Genomic DNA, 22,958 nt, shown 5'->3' with positions numbered 1-22,958 from the left:
CAGTTCAAATTTCAAATTTCTTCCCCCCTTAGGTAAGAATACATTTCAGTAGGTACTTGGTGGTTGAGACATTTTAGTACTTGAACACATTTTCTACCCAACACTATTCATGGTGTAGAAACTAGAAACAAGTCAAGAAGACATGTAAACTTTATATACATGCACAAGTAAAACAATAGGAAAGTGAAACTGAATTCATAGGCCCAGTTCCCCTAGATGTTAAGGTGTGTCAGAAAATTTTCAGGTGTGGAATGAAAGACTTGTTAACAAGAGCTTCAGGTTGTCTTGAATCTTGAATGTACTCTGCAGTTGCAAAAGGAATGAGATTGTAAACGATCAATGTCACCACTGGACTTGATTACAGAATGACAGATATACTGTTTCTACACTGTTTAGTATATAGTTTTAATGAAAAAGGAGGAGTTTAGCTTCTTCATAATTTATTTGAATCTGAACAATTTATACATAACATAATATTCTACACAAAACACAAAAAGGTTTAAGAATAAATACATGGACTCACCAAGTAAAGCAGGCAATCAAGATCAAGGAAAATATAAAACAAAATCGAGAAAAAAAAAAAAAAATGAATTGAATTACTATACACGAAAAGAAACTGTACTGCAACAAGATATACAATTTACACGTAGATGAGAGTGTCATGAGACGTAGCACTCCCTGCATCGGAGATATCACCACATTTTGAGAAACAGCATCTCTGAGAACTTGTTCACTGTCAGCATCTTATAGTCAAAGGACGCATGGCTGTTTCTGCGTGGAGGGCCTTAAGTAATGCAACAAACTTCAATAAGATCTCTTCAGAGAACCACTTTAGCTTCCATTTGTGAGAGCCTGTGACCATACTCTGTTCAAGATGGTTTAGCGTCTTCTCATTCTTAAGATCGGAGTGGAACTTCTCAGAGTCTAGAGTCAACGTCACACATGTACCATCTTTGGGTTCAATCGCCTGAAAAAGAAGCTGTGAGATTACCAAATGGTATGTACAGTCAGAAGTAGTGAGGCACTATTCACTAAAATTCCAACGTATCTGTTGGGCAACATTTACAGACAGACTGATAATATCTCAGCAAGTCAATGAAAAGGTGGACAAGTATTATAACCAAGAAATGTGTGGCAGCATTTTACTTGAGTGTGTGTTTGATTTGTTGGAAAACTTTCTCGTTCGTCAATTCCAATATCTGAGCAGGGAAGCTCTCATCATCCTGAATATCAGGAAAGCAGGGGAGAATTTTCTGGAAAATCTATTTTTCACAAATGAAACACATACTTATGAAACTTAAGCTATAAACATTCAGAGGGTCCATGTGGCAATTTCGAACTTAAAACATGGGGCGTCCACAGAGGGAGTCAGTAAGCAATTGGTGAGACGCATCTAAAAGAAGGACATTATCAGGTCTCACATGCTTTTTATGTACTCCCTCCACGTATACTTCTTTAGAAAGGCTATAGATTGAATGGTACAAACTGTCAACAAAATGGTTCAACTTCTTCTTTCTGAAATAGTAATATAACTTTAGAATATACCGTACAAAGATCATATACGGTAGCATGTATACTATACTGTAATACAGTATGCTTAACCAATTCAAACAGAGTATAATACTATTTCTAAAATAATGAGAGACACAGTACAACTGAAAAAATACCAGTTCTGATATGTTACTGATGGAACAGCACAAGTCCAATGAAAAATACGAGGAGGCCAATGCATCATCCAACGTATTAAAAGCAAAGTGCACAAGGTCTTCAACACACAAAATTATATACCCTTCAATCACAAACAAGGATCTCGAAAGCGATGACTCTTCTGTCCAATCATGAAATGGTAATTATAAGCATTCGCAAAGTGGAAGTAAAGTAACATTTACGATCTAATGTTCAACTCATTTGTCTTTATTTGGTCAATCAAAAGAGATCTAAGAATTTACTTTCAAATGATTATGAGTATCCAAAATATGGGCCTAAAAAGTGCAGAAAGAATTATGTTATTCAGTAAACAAATAAATTAATATTGACTAATCTATCCTCCTATACACTTAAAATTAGCTATTCATGCTTTGACAACATAAGTAAGTATAGTAGCATACTTCAGTCTTTAGCCTCATCACAAGTATTTTATGTAGTTCCCTTGGTTAAAGTAAAATTAAAACATACAACTCCACGTTCTGTTTCCACCTCATTATGTCTAAGATTGTCTTGACAGAAATCATTTTCTGCCTCTTCTTCCATAGCCTAATACCAACATGTATACTCAGTACGGATAATTAAAGATGTCACCAACTCTATAAGTCCTTCCTCTTGTTTCTTTTTCTCCACATACATACTATCTAGCATGTAAAACAAGAATGAAAATCTAAATGAAAAACAGGTATCTTTGGTAGCTGGAGGATATCACAAAATCCAGATTACACGTAGAAAGCAAAAGAGGATGCTTGTAACCAAAAACTAACCATGATATGATATAACATACAACATCAACCATAAAATGAATCGTTATGCTTATCTTCTCATCAGGTTATTGATATTTCTACCAAGTTTAGTCATACTTAAAGACCAGTTACAGAATTCATAAAAAAGAGTGGTAATAAGAGTCACCATAACAAGTAAATGATTTAAGAAAAATAACTTCAAACAGAAAAATTTCTGAAATCTTTGAAGAAGCTTAAAATCTCAAGTTCAAATCTCTGTCGGACCCAAAACATGAACAGTAGAAGACACTATTACAACATGGACTATGCATAAGTCACGATAGAAGATCTCCGCACATCAAGCAGCAAAATGGATAAGATATGGGAGAGAAAAATAAGATAAAAGAAAAATGAATAAAATATCAAGTTTGAAGAGGAAGTTTGTACATCTGAGCAGTAATCAAATAGTGCAGGGATTACCTTCGTTGTTGTTGCTCCAGAAAAGTAATATTGAGTAGAGGAATATACTCATCTTTGTACCTCCACAGATATGTTTCTCAAATAATTCGACCTGAGCCTGCTCAGCACTGCCATTGTCAATTCCAATGGTCCCGGACCGATCACATGAAAGAAGACGAAATCATAAGAAATGGTATAACCTTAGCATACTATTCTAAACATAAAAATGACAAAATCATGAGTCACCTCTTTAGTGAACATTTGTTGCTCGTTGAATTTGAATCACAAACATGTAAGAGAGACAGTAATTCCCTTGATTTCTCAACACTCTTCGTTACAAAAAGGTATGTTGTGTCTGTCTCAATGTGTACCCTACCAAAACGAAAAAAGAATGATATTAAGGTGAAGGTCTCTTCTCTTCATTGTTGTAAAAGTCAACTAGAAAACAAACCTCAAAAGCTGTAGCCCTATACCAATAACAACTTCGTTAATTTCTCCTATCCTATGGCATCCAATAACCTCTGATATAAATCCTGTGCAACACTGAGAGTGGTAAGTTAATTCATCAACATAATTACACATCTGTAAAAACAGAAGTATCTCACAGTATGAGTTTTGCAACGAACCTAACCTGACCCATCAGATGTACTGTCCATGAGCAGCACATAGACATTGGCAGCACTACTCAGCAATATTATTACTTTACTGCACAAGGGAAGAGAGAAGCTATAAATTTTAATACTAGAACAGAGTAAGCTCCAGACCAAGTGGTCATTTAATGTTACCTCTCTTTGTACTCTGATTCCTTCTGTAGCATACAGTCACAGAGCATGCTCTGCAAACAAATCTCAGAAGCACTAGAGTTGGCAACATTTGCATGGAAATAGCTCTCTATGAAATCTTCAGTCACAAGCTGAGAAAAAGTGGGTTCAATAAAAAATGTATCCTTATAAGTGTCGGTACAGCACTTTTCACAATCACTCCCGCCCAAAACTTCCATGTCAGCTACACTAACATCTTCAATACCATTTTGTTTTGGAGGCAACAGATTTCCGCAGCCTATAGCCTTTTTCTCGTCAGAGAGAGAAACAATTCTTTGCTTTAATCTGTGTTTTCTTTTCATTTTGCTCGAAAATCCTGCATCTTGATCATCAGAGTTTTCAATGTCACATACATCAACATTAGCAACATCACTCCCCATACCATAATGGTCTTCTCTAAGAAATTTTTTTATTCTGGAAGCTTGATCAGAACAATAATTAAACAAGGATCTTCCATTTCGTCTTATATGTGATGTGGCATGTCTCCCATCAGAGAACGTATCCTCAAAAGGAAACATCTCTGAGTGGTCATCCATTGTGCCACTGTCGGGTTCTTTCGGTGAGTGATCAACTTCAGGTAATGATGTGTCAAATCGGCAGTACTCATCATCACTATTGCTAGTATCACTATCTGATGATGCCAATGAATAAGATTCCACTGAGAGCTGCATAAATTCTTCCTCTAAGTTGTGGCGGCGGTGTAGTATATCCTCCTGGTAATGCGGAGGAGACCTGGGGTAAGAGGAAGATAAGTGGTGCAACTCCATCATCTCGTCAATAGCTGTCACCAGCGTTGGACTAACCTCCACATTTTTCATACCTCTTTGGGATGTCAAAGAATCAGGAAGAAGGGGTTCCTCTGCCAAAGGAAGACAATTAAATCCTTCTTGCGAGCAAACTTCTACTTGCACCTGTTTAAAATTAACTTCCCTATTTTCTACATGTGGTCTTGAATCTCCTTTACACTCGGCTGTTGAGGACTTTAAAGCCACCTCACCAACTAAGTCGAAGTTGTTATGGTCATGAGAACCTATAGAAATATCTTCAACAGAATTGGCAGGCTCCAGAACGTCTGTGCGGTTCTCCTCTCCTGATGCTTGAACGGTGTCCACTACATCTTTTGAACTTTCCCCAAGTTGCCTATGGCCTCTTCTACTTCTTGTATAATTTTCTTTCGCAGGGTCCAGTGAAACCTGAATGTTTGCTACTCACTAAACTTTCAGAAGGCTGATCCATCCAATCCTTAAACTCCCGCAGCCAAAGAACAGAATACTCTTTCTTCATGAACTCCACTCTATTCATTAGGCCAGCTACTTCTGCTTCACTATCAGAAACGACAGTTTCCTCCCTGCTTCGGATTTCACTTTCGCATGAACCTGAATCTTGCTCAACAGCCTCGGAAAGAATAGACCTCCTCTGTTCCTCATCCTCAATCAGAGCAAGACGGGTCAATTTTTTCTGTCATAAAGAGAAAGTTGTTAGATAGCTCAGATATTAGTGTGGATGGCATGAGAGGGGGAAAAACAAGTCACCAGCATATGACCCCATATAATTGTTCACATGTTGAGAAACATGGCTTTCACGTGCTGACCCTTGTTATTCAATGAGTCAAATTAACTCAATTTCAATTAGAATAGTCACTAACCCTGTCTCTGGTGAGAGTTCCCTCATCTTCATCATTGTCTATAGCAGGACTATAAAAACCAAATCCAGCAGGTCTTTTCAGCTTGCTTGCAAGAACAATTTGCCTCTTCCAAGATTCTCTAGTTGTGATTCCTCTTTCATCTAATTTCAGCTAAGTCATACAATCACGGAAAGGAACAAGTTACATTAGGAGCATGAGATTTGATTAAATCAAGTGACCCATGCTTCAAATATTACACCCGCTCAATCCGTCAAAAATAAGTACAAAATGACTATCTGGGTTACCCATATTTGACAATGGTTAAGCAAAAGTGAGAAGTGACTAAGTGAATGATCTGATGTCCCAAAGTAGAGAGATTAACATGTACTTACTTTTTCAGGATGAGCAAACAAGCTAAAAACTTGCGCCCTGTACCATGGGGCACAACAAATGGGGTTTCCTTCCAACCACAAACTTTGAAGAAATGGGAGGCTAGCGAGGATCTCCAACTCTGACACATTGGAAATAACATTGTACGAAAGATCAAGCCCTTCAATGGACTTCAAAGTCTCAATCCCATTCAAACTAGTCAGAGCATTGTTCCGCAAAACCAGTTTAACTATTGAGCATGCAACCTGCATGATCCAACAATTCCCAGTTGTAAATTCCATGCAAAAACTTTCTCCACCCATCTTCACTCTAGGTCACCAATGTGATATTTTATGTTTCAAAATATTATCCCTGAGTGTAGCAAAGTCATGCGTCGGTGTGGCTGGGGATTTAAAAAATTCACTTAAGTGCCTCATTGTCTATCCTTTCTAATCTCCCCCCCCCCTCCCCAAAGAAAAAATACTCATACCGTACACTTGCGAGGGTTAATATTAGTCTACATAGGCCGCTAGACAAAATTAGTATGCAACTTATAAGATGGGAAAATAAATCACACTTGAGTATAAGATCCTACTATCCAGCAGAAGTTTGATCATGGCGTATGTGTGGTCATTAGACAAACTCAAAGTCCGAAGATTATATGAGATTCCATGCGTTGATACATAAATGTGATTAACTAGTGAACACTAAAGAGAAGTAGTAACATACCTCAGTTAGGGAAGATATAGAGCGCAAGTGATTAAACCCGAGATCCAAGTGCTTTAACTTAGTACATTTCTTCAAATTATCGATTTTAGCAAACCTATTCCTACTCAAATCAAGCGTCTCGACATTAGGAAGCAATTGCAAAGAATCATCCATGAGTAGCAATCCATTACAAGGACAGGAAACTAAGAAAAGCCTATTCCAGACTGCAGAGTCCTTAACATCCACTATCCTACTAGCAAACACATGTCGCAGGGCATCCTGAATTATTAAATTAAATTAATGAGAAACTAATAATAACAACAACAACAAAAAAATTAAAAAATTAGTATTAAAGAACGAAACTTTACAGTGGAATTATGAAGAATGAGTTTCTCCAAAGTATGTCTGAGTTGTAGAAGACCTTTAGCAGGTGATGTTGAAAGATCACAACCACGGAGTTCCAAAACTTTGAGTCTTCCAAAGGGTAATAAAGAAAGCGGAGTTGGATCTCTATCGGGTGGTGGAAGAACTGAAACAACTTTCAAACAAGTCAAGAGTCTCAAAATCCTACGTAATTGTTCCAAAGCACGATGATCACCAAGATCAGATATATAAGCACGGAGATAATCAACGGGGGCGTTTATTAAAAGTGATTCTAGTTCTTGTAATGATTCAAGACGGGATTGGACGTAATGAAGCCCGACTGGGTTTAGTTTTAGGATTAGTGTCGATTCTAGTAATGGACCTGCTTCTTTTTCTACGAATTTTACTAGATATTCTAAGTAGCTATCTCCGGTTACTATTGCCATTTATTATTATCGGCCGGTGGTGTGTTGTCGATGGAGGAGGAGGAGGAGGAGGAGGAGGGAGGAGGAGCAAAACCAGCATGGTGTTTGTTTGTTTGTTTGTTTCTAATCATTCATTTCTACTACTTCTGACATGATGATGCCACGTTTAATGACCTGGCTAATTAATGGGCCCGACGGGCTGGATCTAAATTACTGGCTTACAATACATATAACCCACGACAGACTTGTTTTGTTCTCAGTCCAAAATAATAGCAGCATTTTGATTTAACAGTTTGATTATAAATCCCAACTAACATTTTGGTGAGATTTGAACTTGGAGAGGGGTACATATTACATAACCAATTGAGCTAGAAACTCTTGTTTGCCCAGAACGTTAACTTGATTAACGGTTTGATTAGTAATAAAAAAAGGTGATATATTGTTAAAAATAAAATAAATATTAAATATGACATTTTTTATTACTGAATTATTTAGCAAAAAAACTTTAAAATTAATTTTATGTTTGTTTTGTTGTAAATATGAAACTATTGTAGTCATTTTTGAATAAAAATTTTAAGGTTAATAAGTGGGAGCAAAATAAAAAAACTTGCAAATCTCTTAAAACAATTTAAAAAAACTTCAATAAACTAAAACAATTAACCAATCGAATTGAGGACTTAGGGATGGTTATTTTTGGCCCTTAAATAGAACACGGATTCAAATTTTAGAATTTCAAAAAACTTTATTTAATTCATCCTTGTGTTTTCTCTCGATCTACATAATTTAACAAAAACTAGTCAAAATTAAATTTAGAGTGTACTCTAAAATAAAACTTACTAAATTTGTAAAATTTCTTGTACCATGCAATAATTGGATTGATCATAAAAACTTGTAGACAAATAGCAAAAAACTATAAAAAAAAATCCCCATCTAACTGTAAAAGCTAATAACAATAATGAGCATCCCCTCATGCCTCAACTAAAAATAGGTTGGCGTCGGTAAAAAAATTCCATACTCTTATTGTTTTATCCACACTGGCTTAAATGTAATTTTGGTGAGATTTGAGTCCAAATGATTCAGTTTATATCGATGAAAGCTCATTAAATTGGGTGAGACACTATCCATTTTGAAATATAAATTTTTCACATCTCTTCAAGAGAGACATTAGATTGTGGATATGTATTTTAAATTGTTGGACTTATTAAAATTATTACTGTTTTGGTTGTTATTCAAATTTCAAAGTGGTGGGACTTTTGAACACCAAATGGGCTTGGGTTTTTGTAATATAAAATCAGTTTTTTAAAAGCTGATAAAAAGAAGAAAATAAAAAAAAAAAAAAAAAAAATTTAGACTTATGACATATGGCGGGGTTTTGGAATACTGGCCTGAACTTGGACTTTAAATGTTTAGGTGGGCTTATGGGCACAGTTTTTTAAAGCTGCTGCGCATGTACCATGGGCTATACGGCAACCGCGTCATTTTATAAACTATTTGATATCTTCCTGAAATTGGTTTGTTTTTTTTTGGTTTGGCTAAAATATTTTGTATTTTTATGGTTTCTCTCCTAAAGATGGTTTAAAGTATTAAAAAAATGTTAGTGTGATTTTAAAAATACATACATTTGGAACAAGGAAAATACAATGTGACATAATAAGAATGATTAATTTTTCTATCTAATGTTGTTGTTTTTTGGTTTGGTACTACCATTTCAGAGATTTTACTATTGATAGTTTTGAGTTTTCTACCTAGAAAAAGTAGAAGAAAAAGGTTGGAACTAGGAAGAGATAATAAGAAAGGAAAGGGAATAATAAGAACACAGAAAAAGATGAAAAAAAAAAGAAAACAGAAAAAAACTCTGTAGGATAAAACAAAAGAAGATGACCGTTGGAATCCAGCTAGCTAAATGCTCTCTCCTCCTTAGATTCCAAACACATTAACTAGCTCTCACAGTGGACAGTTTAGTAGAGTTATTAAGCCATTCAAAATGGTGTACGTACAGTAGTAGTAGTAGTAGTAGGCTTTGGACATTTTACATCACGCCCAAGGACAAACCTCTTTCCCACCCTTTGATCTCTGCAGCAGCACTTATCCCACCACGACATAAACTCCCTCTCACTTCTCTCTCCTCTCTAATCTTTATTATTCAATTCTCACTCCCCTTCTCCACTAGTCCACTCTTCTCTTCTTCCTCCTTTAAAAATCCATTCTTTTTTTTTTCTAGCTTCCAGCTATGGGTGTCTTTAGTCTACTTATATTGCTTTTTGCTGTCTTTGCTGTTAGTGCTGATGAAGGTGACACATTTTCACTGCTTTCTCTGTGTCACTGTCTGATTATTTACTTGGGATTTGTTTATTTGCTCTTGGATTGTTCAGTTTAAGCTCATAAGTAGTCTTCATTACTGTTGCTGCTTTACTTTGTTTGAGCTTATAATAACTAGTGTAGACTGCTTATTTCTTCATTACTGTTGCTGCTTTACTTTTTTTTTTTGGTTGGCAAGCCTGTTTTAAATGAGATCAGTAACTCTTTGATGCTGGCGGGGTTCGAGCCCCAGACCTCTAGTATCATCACCCAAAGGTTTTACCGACTTTGCTAGTCGGCACCTGCTTGCTGCTTTACTTTGTTTGAGTTAATAATCCATTTCGCTGAATGAAGTTCCTTAATAAAAAAACATTTTGTACATTCAAATATAGTTTTTTTTTTTATTTGTTAGCTACTTGGTTCAAGATTTAATTTCAGAGTTCATGTGTTGGGGGAAGGAGAAGGTGGGGGACCAGGTTGAAAACACAAGGCTGTGAAATGCTACTACTATCAACTATGTTTGCTGTGTTGATGTCAAAATCTGAAACTGACACTGTAGGACAAGATATATCTTGTGATATATATATTGGGAGTGTTATTGTATTACTGAAAGTGTTCTGTCTCTGAACCTTTGATATGGTCTTTAGAGATCTTTGGTCTTTATTCCTTTCAAATTAAAACTTGAAAGTTTATGGTGTGGGCCATGTAATTTAATTAATTAGATCTATTTATATCTAAGCTTCTGTGTTTACTTGCTTCTTTCTATGAGAGTATGAGTGCATGACAACTAAGTTGTCCCAAGAATTAAGTCATCTGAAAGAGACATTGTTGTCCATTAACTGCATCATCTTTCTTACTTTTGTTGTCCCTTATTTCATTCCAATGCATTTCTTTTCCATCATTTATGTATATACTTTTACTCAGTAATTTTACCACCTTTGTGTATATTTGGAGCGAAAAATTATATATCATTATATTCTCAATTAATAATTATTTAAGACGCTCCCTGGACATGTTTTATGGCGCTTCTTTTGGTTGATCTCATAGCCTATTAAGCAAGTTGACTACTTGTATCTCATACTTGGAATGAGAAAAAATGGTGCAAAATTTAGGTGTCTGTTTTCATTGAAAATTGGAAATGGCATTCTAGCTGAACTCCAGCTTATAATCACAATAATTTTGAAAAATTAGAGATTATCATGTTACTGTATATTGTTATTGTTTGGATATGCAAAATTTGGTGGTTAATCAATCCAATGTGAAAGTGATGGATTGCATTATTAATTTTCAAGATAGGAATATTATTGTTTCCATTGCAAATAAGATTGTGTGAATTAATAACTTTATATGTCTCTGATTCCCAACATCCTATTGTTTGTCAGATATTTCCTCTAATCCTCCTTAATTCAGGATATGTCCATCAATGTTGACATAGACTGTTGCTATTTAGAACCAGGGCCTAATTTGTATTAATTTGTCCATGCATTCATGATTCAAAGAAGGGAATATTGCCACAAATTGTAGCTTTTTTGTGGTTGAAAAACGATCCAATAAATTATGTGATGCATGCCATTGGGTTCCGGGTGATGGAGAGATTTTATATTGTCTTTCTAGCAACCATCACGATCATACTCTAATCTTTCTGCACTTTGGGTGTGTTTTTTCGATGGAGCAGATGCCTTCATCGGTGTGAACATTGGCACAGACCTATCTGACATGCCAAACCCTACCCAGGTAGTTGCGCTGCTGAAGGCCCAGCAGATCCGACATGTCCGTCTCTATGATGCTGACCGCGCAATGCTCCTTGCACTTGCCAACTCAGGCATCCATGTCACCATCAGTGTCCCCAACAATGAGCTCCTTGGTGTAGGGCAGTCCAATGCTACTGCTGCCAACTGGGTAGCGCGTAATGTTGCTGCTCATGTACCAGCTACCAACATCACTGGTATTGCAGTAGGCTCAGAGGTTCTGACAATCCTTCCTAATGCTGCACCTGTTCTTGTTTCTGCACTCAAATTCATCCAGTCAGCCCTTGTTGCATCAAATCTTGATGACCAAATTAAAGTTTCCACACCTCACTCGTCTTCCATCATCCTGGACTCGTTTCCACCCTCCCAGGCCTTCTTCAACCGCTCATGGGATCCAGTCATGGTACCTTTGCTCAAATTCTTGCAGACCACTGGCTCCCCTCCTTTGCTTAATGTGTACCCTTACTATGATTATATGCAGTCAAATGATGTTATTCCACTGGACTATGCACTCTTCCGTCCATTGCCTCCAAACAAAGAGGCAGTGGACTCTAATACTCTTCTCCACTACAGCAATGTCTTTTATGCTGTGGTTGATGCAGCTTACTTTGCGATGGCCTACTTGAACTTCACCAATATTCCCATTGTAGTACTTGAGACGGGCTGGCCATCAAAAGGAGACCCCTCTGAGCCAGATGCCACTATTGAGAATGCAAATACATACAATAGCAACTTGATACGCCACGTGCTGAATAGCACTGGAACACCCAAACACCCTGGTATAGCAGTTAGCACCTACATCTACGAGCTCTACAACGAGGATACCAAACCTGGGCCACTATCAGAAAAGAACTGGGGACTTTTTGATGCCAACGGTTTACCGGTTTATATTATGCGCCTTACTGGTTCTGGGTTAATATTGGCGAATGACACTACAAACCAAACGTTTTGCACCGCCAAGGATGGTTCTGACCCCAAGATGCTGCAGGCAGCATTAGATTGGGCGTGCGGGCCTGGTAAAGTGGATTGCTCAGCGTTAAAGCAGGGGCAACCGTGCTACGAACCTGACAATGTAGTAGCACATGCATCCTATGCCTTTGATGCATATTATCACCTGATGGGAATGGCTCCAGGGACTTGTTACTTTAATGGGGTTGCTGCAATCAGTACCACTGACCCAAGTAAAGAATCTTCCCTCTCCAAATGCTCAAGTATTATTAATTTATTATCCATTGTTGGAAGTAAATCATACTGATACTGGTTGGTTTGTCCTTGCAGGTCATTCTTCATGTCTATTTCCTGGAAGGTTTGGCTTGAACTTCTTCATAAGCACCCATTTACTCTCTTGATTTTGTTTGTTCTTTGTGTATAATAAAAAAAATTGACTTGTCAAAACTCAACGCTGGTTTCTATTGAGTAAAACTTCCCGTGGTGGTTGCATAACTTTTGCTATGTGTGTTTCTTTGTGGTTGTAGTGGTGGTAGAAACGGTACCTTCTTAAACAGCACAACATTGGCTCCTTCCTCTAACTCTACAGCCTCAGGTTCAATACCTCTTTTGTACCGGGTCAATGTGAGAAGCTTTCTGGTGATTGGAGGTTTATTTTGGAGTGCAGTCTTCTTATAGGAAACAGAGCTGTTACAACACTCCACTATTGACATTGACGACCATATGATGTATTTCTTTTTTGTTTCCGTTTTATGTCTCCTCCCTTTGTAAAAGTATATATTTGCAGCAGATGCCCCAATTTTGTGCCTTGAGATTGGAAGGGGTGAAGCAGCAAATCATTTGAACTATGTTTGTCATTCTTGTCCAATGTTGTAATTGTTGATGGGGTGTGTGGTCTACGAGCTGAGCTTTCGACTATCGAAGCTTCAAAAAATATTTAGACATTGCATGCATAAGCTGACAGGCAACAACAAGTGTGCTTTAGCATGATTGGGTTTTTTGAAAACTGATTGATTTAACAAGCAAAGGATCGGTCATGGGAAGTTACTAAAATATAGCTATCAATTAAAGGGATCAGCAGTCAGCAGTCATTAACTGATGGGCTGTGACAAGAAAGCTACTATCAAGTATTAACCACACACAGTAATTAGGAATCTTGACCATTAAAACTCTAGACCTCCTAACACTGTAAATTCTAATAGGATTCTGCTTGGACAAAATAATCTTGGGTCGCAAATCTGATGCAACAAAAACAAAATATACATTTTAGAACTTTAAGTTAAAAAAACAGACCAAAAACAAAGTTGAAACCACTAAATAAATTACCAATGGGATACCATACGTAATCTCCCCTCTAACAAGAGTATATGGCCTGTCAATATTTTCAACAAATTCTTCTGTGAGAGAGTGATATTCTCATTTAGGAATATCAAACACGTGTTAAGCATAACGGAAATACCGTACCGACCTTTGACTTCGTTCTTCGAATTGCCTTCAGAACGACCTATTTTATCAGCTCACACACCCGAGCTACGAGATCGCTCTAGAATAGATCAACTCGCACATCCTCATGCAGAGCGTTCTATCTCATGACGTCATCTTTTGTCCAAATGTAATCATTACCAGGACAACCCTTACCGCAATATATGAACTACTACAACCACTCCCCATCATTATGGAATTCTTACCAACACTAGTCCTACACGCATTTCTGATCTCAACCACACATCTGTACTCGTCAGTACACGTGTTAAGCAGATCTTCATGCTCAACAACTATAAATACCTTCCACATAAAATACGTCAGACCTGATACTTCTCTTCTCCCAGAATCGAGAGATAGATACGTAAGCAGTTCACTCAAACAACAAACTCGATTTTTCCCATATTCAAATCCTTTCTCTTCCTAATTTTATATGTAAGTTTAACTAAAAGACACCTTTACATCTTCCTCTAGTTGCAATGATAATACAGATATGGTCATATGGATCAAAATGTTTACTATGGTTATATATTTGCAAAACCGAGTGTTGGACAGAATAACCGTTATAATAAGAGGCAGTACAGTAACAATTCGTGGAGGGAAAGTTGATGGTTTCAAAGCATGGTCAAGGCAGTGTACGTATAAAAGAGGAAATGGAAATGAAAAGACACAGCACTTGCTCTGCCCTCATTTTGTTTCTCTTTTGAAAACTCAAACCCACATCCACTTTTGAGACTAACAAGTAACAACAATGAAAGACGTTGATCCAGAAGACTATGGGAAGTTTTGGTGTGCAGCACCTGATAGCCTTCGTTGTGAAAAAAGTGATGTTGGGGAATCATGGAGGTGTGAGAACTGGAGGATACATGGAAAGACTCTTTGTGAGTATCATTACTTAAAACAGTTTGGAATGTCTCCAAACATAGACGAAAACGAAGAGGTTGGGATGAAGAAGAAGAAGAAGAAGAAGAAGAGGAAAGTTGGTGGTGAGAGTTTGGTGAGAGTTAAGGCTGAGGAAGAGAAGGAGTTTATTCATAAGAGGGTTTTGAGAGTGAGAAAAGGGAAAGCAAAGGTTGTTGAAGATATGCTGGGAAAGGTTAAACAAGGAAAACGTACTAGTTCTACTTTTCTGCTTAGAAGTTCTGATGAGGCTAGAAAGAGAATCAGTGGTGCAAATGTAAGTCAAGTGATTTTTGATAAAAAAAAGAATGGATTTTTATTTGTTTATGCTAGGTCTGTTTGTAGGAAACGATGAAAGACTAGCTATAATAAGTTTATTACTCCACTTTTTGTTGTTTTTTATATTTTTTCTGGATATTAGTTTTGGATCCTAATAATAAGGTTGGGGCTTTTCTCATTTTTGAATCCAGTATTTTATTTTCATATATAGGTTTGCTGTTATGGGTTTAAACCTTGTAGAGGCTTGAAATTGAACTCAGTTATTTGGTTTGTAAGCAGGGGAATGGAGAGGAATGCTTAATGTGCCATCAATGTCAGAAGAGTGGTAAAGATATGGCTGTAAAGTGCAGGAAATGTGAGCGCAAAAGATTTTGTGTACAATGCATACATGCTTGGTATGTTATTCATCGTGTGCCACATTTCCACTCTATATGGAGAAGTACAGAAGCTGTTGAGCTGTAATTTTCTCACATTTCTCTTTTTCAACCCGAAACATAGGTACTCTCAGATGTCAGAGGGGGAAATTGAAGAGGCTTGTCCATTCTGCCGTAAAAATTGCAATTGCAAAGCATGCTTGCGCTCAACTATATTCTGTCAGGTTGGTTTTGGCAGTTCATGCACTTCCACTCACTCTTGTTAGCAGCTTATCATCTTCTCTACAATTTTCATGCTGTCTGATTGTATGATACCTTCTATATGATCACCGTAGGAGGTGAAGGACAGAAAAGTGGAGATGAAGAGGGATGAAGTTATTTACTATTCCAAATATATAGTACATGTACTTCTCCCATTTTTAAAGCAAATTAATGAAGAACAGACAATTGAAAAATTGGTGGAGGCTCAGATTCGAGGTATGACCTGCATAATACTTGACATCAGTCCTTTACAATGCGGTTTCGTTCATATAGATAGATTTTGACATCCGTATGGGAAGCTACTTCACTCATTTTTCTTCGATAATCATGGAATTCCACAGCATATAAAATGATCATATATTGAAAACTAGATTTAATATGGAACAGATGTATATATTCAAGTTTTTGGAGTGGCAGGTTTGTTTTTGTTTTATATTCAGCTTTCACTTTTGTGAGATATGCACCCGTAGTCAATCCATCCTTGTGTTTTAGATGCAGGACTCAATATTTTTCACATGTAAGAATTCCACTTCTCACATCCTCAGTAGTCATATTTTGGTGTTGCTGTTTTATTTGTCCAGGATTATCAATCTCAGATATTAAGTTACAGCAGATTGATTCTTCCGTTGATGAGCGCTTGTACTGGTATGATGTTTCTCTTTGAAATTTTGTAATATCTATGTGTTTTTTTTTATTGTAACTGTTACGAACTAAATCTCTGCTATGTTCTTGGGCAGCAATAATTGCAAAACTTCGATTGTTGATTTCCATAGAAGCTGTAAAAATTGTTCTTATGACCTTTGCCTTATTTGTTGCCGGGAGATTCGCGATGGTTGTCTACAGGGAGGTGGGGTGGACCTAGATGTGGATTATCCTAACAGAGGAAAAGCCTACATGCATGGCAGTGACCCTGATCCCACTTCATTTCCAGTGAAAAGTGATTTGGACTTATCTGTTGAGTCAAGCTGTAAGAATCATGTCAACCCACGTTGTAAGTGGAGTGCCACTGAAAATGGCACCATCCCGTGTCCACCTGAGCAATCTGGTGGTTGCAGCAGTGGATGTTTGGACTTGAAGTGTATTTTTCCGGAAAGCTGGATCATGGATTTGCAAGAGAAAGCGGAAGAAATAGACAATAATTACAAACATCTAAACACACCCGGATCTTCTGCAGTGAACTGCTCCTGTTTTGACTCTGCTGGGGATATTGACTTTGGCAACAAGAATGTGCTCAAAGCTGCTTCCCGAGAAGATTCTAACGACAATTATCTGTATTACCCAACAGCTAGAGAGGTCCAACATTCAGAGCTGGATCACTTTCAGAAGCATTGGGTCAAGGGTGAGCCTGTCATTGTGCGCAATGTGCTTGAACTTACTTGTGGCCTGAGCTGGGAGCCAATGGTTATGTGGCGTGCATTCCGTGAGGTAACAAAGTCCAAACAGGATTTAGCAGTGAATGCCATTGATTGCATCGATTGGTGCGAGGTTAGAGCATCTACTCTATTACTTTTGCTTTTTATTTAGAAGTAGAGTACTCAATGTATGCCTGCTACCGACAATGGTTCTAAGAAAGTTTTTGAATAGTCTTAAGATCTTTTCCAGTACATGGGATCCAAGGGTGTGCTCCTGGGGTATAAATCAATAAATTAATATTAAGCTTCCTCTACGAAAGTAATCTTAATAGAGTAATGTTGTTTATTTCTATTGCGCAGATTAAAATATTATGAATATAAACACATAGAACTTGAAACTTGTAATATACCATTTGAATCCTTTTTACTGTTTTGCCTTTACGAAGTTTTTCTTGTATTATAATTGTACTTCATTAGCAATTTGCTGTGATATCGATGTCTTGCTTTTAAGCACTTATTTTCCTCTGTTGGACCTGATGGTTCCTCGGAGTGATACCCCATGTGACTGCCCGGGTTATGCAATGAAGACAGTGAGATCCTTGTGTTTTACCTTTCATTACTCATTTACATTTCCTATGGAATAATGAGGTCACTTGGCTGGCTAGTTGTCTACATCTCTGTCCATCATTTTAATGCTTATCTAGTCATTTCATTTTATCTCAAACATATGAGTTTTGGCAAGATGGTGTTCCCTTGGTAGTCTAGTTATCCAAGCTTCTATGCTGGAAAGTATAAACAATAAAGGGATGGGATCTATCTACAAAATGTTATATGCAAAGGTTACAAAGGGCTCGTTGGTGAACCTAAAAAATGATTTAAGCGCTAGTTTTTTGTGGATATTAGATCCTCACCCTAAAGAAAATCCTCACAAAAATTCAATTCATTTGGACATTTCTAACCTTGTCAAAAGAGGCTTCTAAGTTGAAATTGTTTGAACCGTCTGATAAATCTTAAAGTTGAGAACAGTTTTAACAAGCTTGGAAATGTCTGAATGAGTTGATTTTTCGTGAAGATGATCTCCATGACGGGGAGAACATATGCACCAAAAGTCAGCCCTTAGTTCATCTTGTAGGGACCCTTTTGGTAAACCTTTGGACAAAACCCTATATAGACTTTGTAAACTTTAGGAGAGCAAATGAGATAGGCATGGATCTACCATCTAGTAAATTTTGAATGGAGTTGGGGGGGTGGGGGGGTGGGGGTGTGTGTATCCTGATCCAAGTACGAGCAGGAGCTTGGCAGACTGCCAGACTGTTTCCTTGACACGGCTTAGTGGACCCTGACTATTGAAATAGAAGTCAGTAATGATTTGTTGATGCCAGTGCAGAATCCTAGTTTCTGTATTGGTACAATGATTTTCTTCCTTTTGTATACAGTTCAGTGCAGGGATGTCTAGATATCTGATTAGTGGTTATATGATTATATAGGTAATCTGTTTTTTTTTTGCGTGCAGGTTGAAATCAATATTCATCAATTCTTTAAAGGGTATTCAGAGGGTCGAGCACATAAAAACATGTGGCCTGAGATGCTCAAGCTGAAAGATTGGCCCCCGTCTGATTTGATTGAGGAGCGTTTGCCTCGCCACTGTGCTGAGTTCATCAGTGCCTTGCCTTTTCAGGAATATACACATCCTAAGAATGGGTTCCTTAATCTTTCTGTAAAGCTGCCCGAGGAGAGTCTGAAGCCAGACCTGGGGCCTAAAACATATATTGCTTATGGGAATGCTGAAGAACTGGGCCGCGGGGACTCAGTAGCTAAGCTTCATTGCGACTTGTCAGATGCGGTACATATGCTTATTATATGTCACTACTTATAGGTCAAAAATGCGGTACAGATGCTTATTGTATGTAACTACTTATAGGTCAAACTGTATATATTTTGAAACTTTTCCTGGATTGACAGTTTTATAGCTCTCTTGCTCCTATAGAAGAAACTGGTATTCACTGTCTTTGCACCTCAAAATGTTATGACTGATGCCATCCTAACAGGTTGATATTATGCGTTTATACGTCATTCCTAGGGCCTAAAGTGGTCACGTGGTTTGCATGTAGAAGTTAGGACTTTTCAGGAGGCTTCTAGCTATCCTTAGGTGGAAATGTGTAATGACACATTCAATCATAATAACACTATTAAAGTCGAGCTTACTGCTGTCTGGATATAATAAGTAATTGATAAAGACCTATTTAGTAAGGATATGCTATTGATAAAGGCCTATTTAAGGATATGCAATTTAGTCAAGCTATTTGTTATTTAGTAAGGATAATTGCATTAAGGATGCTCTGTTGTGGTAGTCTGGTAGATCAAGTGTTTGTTGCATGCCGACCTTTGGAAGCATGTTTCACGTGTTTTAGCTGTGCTTGAAGGTGTTGTGAATGTCTGTATCGTTGTTATGTACTGCAAAGCATGTTCTTTGTAGATATAAACAATATTTTTATTGGAGTCAATCCTTTAAGTGGAGATATACAAAGTATCAACTTCTTTTACAACTTTCTTTATCATGTTCTCAGGTTCATTTAAATTTGGTGAAGACATTTAAATTTAGTCAGTGGAACACTACCCAAAATACTATACCAGTTTGATTAATTTTGTTTATGCCACAGTTCTATCATTGTGCCCTACTTAAACGGACTAACTGTTATATATAGTGAGTAATGTAACTTGCGCTCTTCTCTGCTTCTCCTTTTAAAATGTTGGGGTTACCACTTACCAGTGTCCATGTTGCTATGTTAATAATGTAGTCATTAATGCTTAGATTGCTATAATCTATATGCTTCCCTTTTTGACAGACGAATCTCATTGATGACATTATTCATTTTCCCCTTCTGCTTGTAAGGTAAATGTTCTGACACACACTGAAGAAGTGATTCTTCCGTCCTATCAACTTACAAGAATTGAAAAATTGAAGAAAAAGCACCTGGCCCAAGATCAAAAAGAATTTCATTGTTCTAGGCTTATGCAGAATGAGGAGGTTGCAGCCAGATTTGATGTCACACTGGAAAATAACGTTTCAGATATTAGAGTTAAGGTGGAAGAAACCGATGAATTAACTCAGATCAAAGATTTCTCAAGATCAAATTATGTTGAAGTTTTTAGTCGTTTATCCGAAGATCTAGATAAGAAACACAAGGATCCTAGGTTTCTATCAACAGAAGAAGTGAAGGCCAGTGCGATGGATAGTAACATTCTTGATGCTGGAGTTATGACAGAAGACAGCAAAGATGAAATAAATGATGCATCTAGTGGGACCAAAGATTGTCCCAGATCCAAAGTTAATGAAATTTGTAGTGTTTTACATGAAGATCTGGATGAAAAGGAAAAGGATCCTGAGTTTCTATCAATAGAGCAAGTGAAAGCTGCTGCTATGGTAAAACAAGTAATGCAGACAAATGGCGATGAAGGTAAAAAAAGGAACTGGTGGGCTCTTTATTCGGACAACATAGAGATGATCACTCAATCAAAGGAAAATGATGCATTTAGTGGAACCAAAGATCGTCCCAGATCTAAAGTTGATGAAGTTTTTAGTTTTATACATCAAGATCTGGATAGAAAGGACAAGGATCCTGAGTTTCTATCCGTAGAGCAAGGGAAGGCTGCTGCTACGGTAGAACATGTAACGAAGACAAATGGAAATGAAGGTATAAAAAGGGAGACTGGTCTTTATTCTGACAAAATAGAGATGTCTACTCCATCAAAGGGCGGTGCCCTTTGGGACATTTTTCGAAGACAAGATGTTCCTAAGCTTGAGCAGTATCTTAGAGAGCATTCCAGGGAATTTAGACATATCCATTGTTCCCCAGTGGAGCAGGTAGTTACAAACCTGTGATAATTGCTACATTCTTGCATTTTTCGAAATGTCGTTTGCAACTTTGCATGTAAAAACTATAATGCAGCTAGTAAAGAGGTGTATGTACAGGCGTACAGCGTTTAACATGGGCATCATTTATTTGCCTCTACTTTGATACTTATCAATTGTTTAACTTGCACTTGCCATTAATGATATAGGTTGTTCATCCAATTCATGACCAGGCTTTCTACTTAAGCTTAGCACATAAAAGGAAGCTGAAGGACGAACTTGGTTAGTTTATATAATATGCCCCTTGACGTGTTTCCATTTTCTGTATTATATATTTTATCCATCAGCTTTACATTTAATTTTCTTTTTTAACTTTTAGGAATTGAACCATGGACCTTTGTGCAACAAGTTGGAGATGCAGTGTTTGTTCCAGTTGGATGCCCTCACCAAGTTAGAAATCTGAAGGCATGAAAATTTTAGACGGGTTTCCTTTTTCACCATTCTCCTCATAACATGGTTTATATGACTGAAATGATTAGCGTCTTAGATAAACGTACTAAGAGTTCTGCTCTGTGAATTTGCATGGATCAGTTTGACTGCCACCTTGTGGCATTACATTGTCATGAATTTGGATTATGAATTTGGGTATTTTTTAAGCATGCACAAGTAGGAACTCCAGTCAATCCATATAGTACAAATGCCACTATATGTGTTTTTTTGGGACTCTCTCTCTTCAAGCAGGATAAATTCTGATACCCTGAATATGTCAGTTTGTCAGCCAATGTTATGAAAACTATATTTGTTCCAGCCATCAAAGTTTTCATAAAATTGTAACTATGAGTCTATGGCTGGGTCCATCAGGTTCAGAGCTTAGTAGTCAACTTACTATACTGAGGTTGGTTGATTTTCTTGATCTTAGGAACTTAGGAAGTCCTAAAATTTGTGTTACAAGTCTGATTTGGTTGAACTCAGTAGAAACCAATATCAACCTGGGTTCCTTTTTTCCTTTCCTTTTTTGCAATTGTAGTCAAGTGCACGACTGTGAAATTCATGTCTATCGATGTTTTCTATGGATGTATGCCAGCCTTGTGTTGATGCTATGAAGTTGTGAATCCATTGCAGGTTTTTCCTGCAATTTCTGAATGTAATATCTTTTGCAATTTCTGAATGTATTATTTTCCTTTATAAATTTAGGAAGATCCCACAATGTATGCGCTCTCATCTAACAATGTTCCTTTAGTACTACTACTGAGAATATTTTATGATGGTGATGTTTTATATATTGGTTTTGGACTGATCTGCTTTGCAGTCATGTACCAAGGTTGCAGTTGATTTTGTCTCGCCCGAAAATGTCGAAGAGTGCAACCGTCTCGCTAAGGAACTCCGACTCCTTCCTCCAAATCACAGGGAAAACGAAGACAAACTTGAGGTAGGCTATCCATGTCTTGTTCTCACTGAGTCACTGGTTATGGTATGTCATCATGGTGTACGGTTATTTTATGTACCTTTTGGAAATATATTAAGTAAGATTATGAAGAAATTCAATAGTATCTCACGGCGTGCACTGGACATGCACTTTGTTGCTCCTACCTAGGAATGTGGCAAACTATCAATGGGTTTCTCTTGAAAAGGTCTGTGCTTTCCTTTCGTAATTGTGGATGCTAATGATACATGCAAGTAGTACAGTTGTGCTGTAACTTCCCTTTACTTCCAATAATAAGCTAAATAAAGAATTAAACTCATTTGACTGTCTGAAGTTTCTGATTTAAAACACTGCTTGTAAATCAGGTGAAGAAAATGACAATTTATGCAATCAGCCGAGCTGTGGAGGATTTGGAGCGACTGACTAAGCAAGTGACCATGTAGGCAAATTTTGTTGTGTTCAGGCCACTAGCTAGATTTAAGTTGTGTTCTGTATATAAATTAGTAAACATGGCAGCTGATCACCTTTTGTGCCATCCCATAATTTACAGTAGAAACTATGTTGGACGATTATTATGTATGAAAGAGGACGGGTCTATACCATATTGTAAATTTCCTTGATTAAATATTCTACAACCCAGCTCACTTTTGTTATGTTCAGTGCTGATTCCAATATTGCATCTCATGCAAGAATTACAGAGGCGGAAAAAAAAAAAAAAAAAAAAGTCCACTCTGGACTAGAAAAGGAAAGTCAATCTAAAACTGGCAGAAATAACAATCAGTCCAATAACAATCCAATCAAGAAAGTCTTGTATCCTGGACTAGTTAGAGCATTCCCAATGC

General features: G+C 37.3%; 3 protein-coding genes across 3 annotated transcripts; 2 read left to right on the top strand and 1 right to left on the bottom strand.

Moving 5' to 3' along the window:
* Window positions 1–423: 423 nt before the first annotated feature.
* Window positions 424–7,327, bottom strand: LOC147473665 (uncharacterized). The gene is given in 12 exon segments (XM_086587143.1): window positions 424–967; window positions 1,668–1,828; window positions 2,910–3,016; window positions 3,135–3,260; window positions 3,340–3,421; window positions 3,520–3,593; window positions 3,674–4,900; window positions 4,902–5,167; window positions 5,355–5,504; window positions 5,726–5,968; window positions 6,432–6,689; window positions 6,779–7,327. Coding segments are annotated over 12 exon segments (3,366 nt in total). The 5' UTR covers window positions 7,220–7,327; the 3' UTR covers window positions 424–736.
* Window positions 7,328–9,010: 1,683 nt separating this feature from the next.
* On the top strand, window positions 9,011–13,075 carry LOC147473664 (O-Glycosyl hydrolases family 17 protein). The gene is made up of 4 exons (XM_086587141.1): window positions 9,011–9,489; window positions 11,172–12,425; window positions 12,523–12,550; window positions 12,720–13,075. The coding sequence occupies exons 1-4, from the start codon at window positions 9,429–9,431 to the stop codon at window positions 12,868–12,870; spliced, it is 1,494 nt and encodes a 497-aa protein (XP_086443267.1). The 5' UTR covers window positions 9,011–9,428; the 3' UTR covers window positions 12,871–13,075.
* A 1,156-nt stretch (window positions 13,076–14,231) lies between these two features.
* Window positions 14,232–22,750, top strand: LOC147473663 (lysine-specific demethylase JMJ26-like). Its single transcript, XM_086587139.1, has 12 exons — window positions 14,232–14,851; window positions 15,133–15,248; window positions 15,352–15,451; window positions 15,563–15,704; window positions 16,070–16,133; window positions 16,226–16,973; window positions 18,354–18,683; window positions 19,734–20,705; window positions 20,903–20,975; window positions 21,073–21,158; window positions 22,003–22,122; window positions 22,482–22,750. The coding sequence occupies exons 1-12, from the start codon at window positions 14,426–14,428 to the stop codon at window positions 22,557–22,559; spliced, it is 3,255 nt and encodes a 1,084-aa protein (XP_086443265.1). The 5' UTR covers window positions 14,232–14,425; the 3' UTR covers window positions 22,560–22,750.
* Window positions 22,751–22,958: the final 208 nt, after the last annotated feature.

This window comes from Coptis chinensis, unplaced genomic scaffold (assembly GCF_015680905.1).
Source record: "Coptis chinensis isolate HL-2020 unplaced genomic scaffold, ASM1568090v1 utg1955_pilon_pilon, whole genome shotgun sequence".
In the NCBI taxonomy this organism is placed as follows: domain Eukaryota; kingdom Viridiplantae; phylum Streptophyta; class Magnoliopsida; order Ranunculales; family Ranunculaceae; genus Coptis; species Coptis chinensis.
The sequence above is the reverse complement of the archived record's forward strand: the minus strand, read 5'-3'. Positions and strand labels throughout refer to the sequence as shown.

Bases quoted from the DNA above. Each gene is read 5' to 3' on its own strand.
- LOC147473664 (XM_086587141.1), top strand. From the start codon at position 9,429: ATGGGTGTCTTTAGTCTACTTATATTGCTTTTTGCTGTCTTTGCTGTT. The intron at 9,490-11,171 runs GTGACACATTTT...TCGATGGAGCAG, and splicing joins TGCTGTTAGTGCTGATGAAG to ATGCCTTCATCGGTGTGAAC. The intron at 12,426-12,522 runs GTAAAGAATCTT...TTGTCCTTGCAG, and splicing joins AATCAGTACCACTGACCCAA to GTCATTCTTCATGTCTATTT.
- LOC147473663 (XM_086587139.1), top strand. From the start codon at position 14,426: ATGAAAGACGTTGATCCAGAAGACTATGGGAAGTTTTGGTGTGCAGCA. The intron at 16,134-16,225 runs GTATGATGTTTC...GTTCTTGGGCAG, and splicing joins GTTGATGAGCGCTTGTACTG to CAATAATTGCAAAACTTCGA. The intron at 21,159-22,002 runs GCATGAAAATTT...TCTGCTTTGCAG, and splicing joins ACCAAGTTAGAAATCTGAAG to TCATGTACCAAGGTTGCAGT.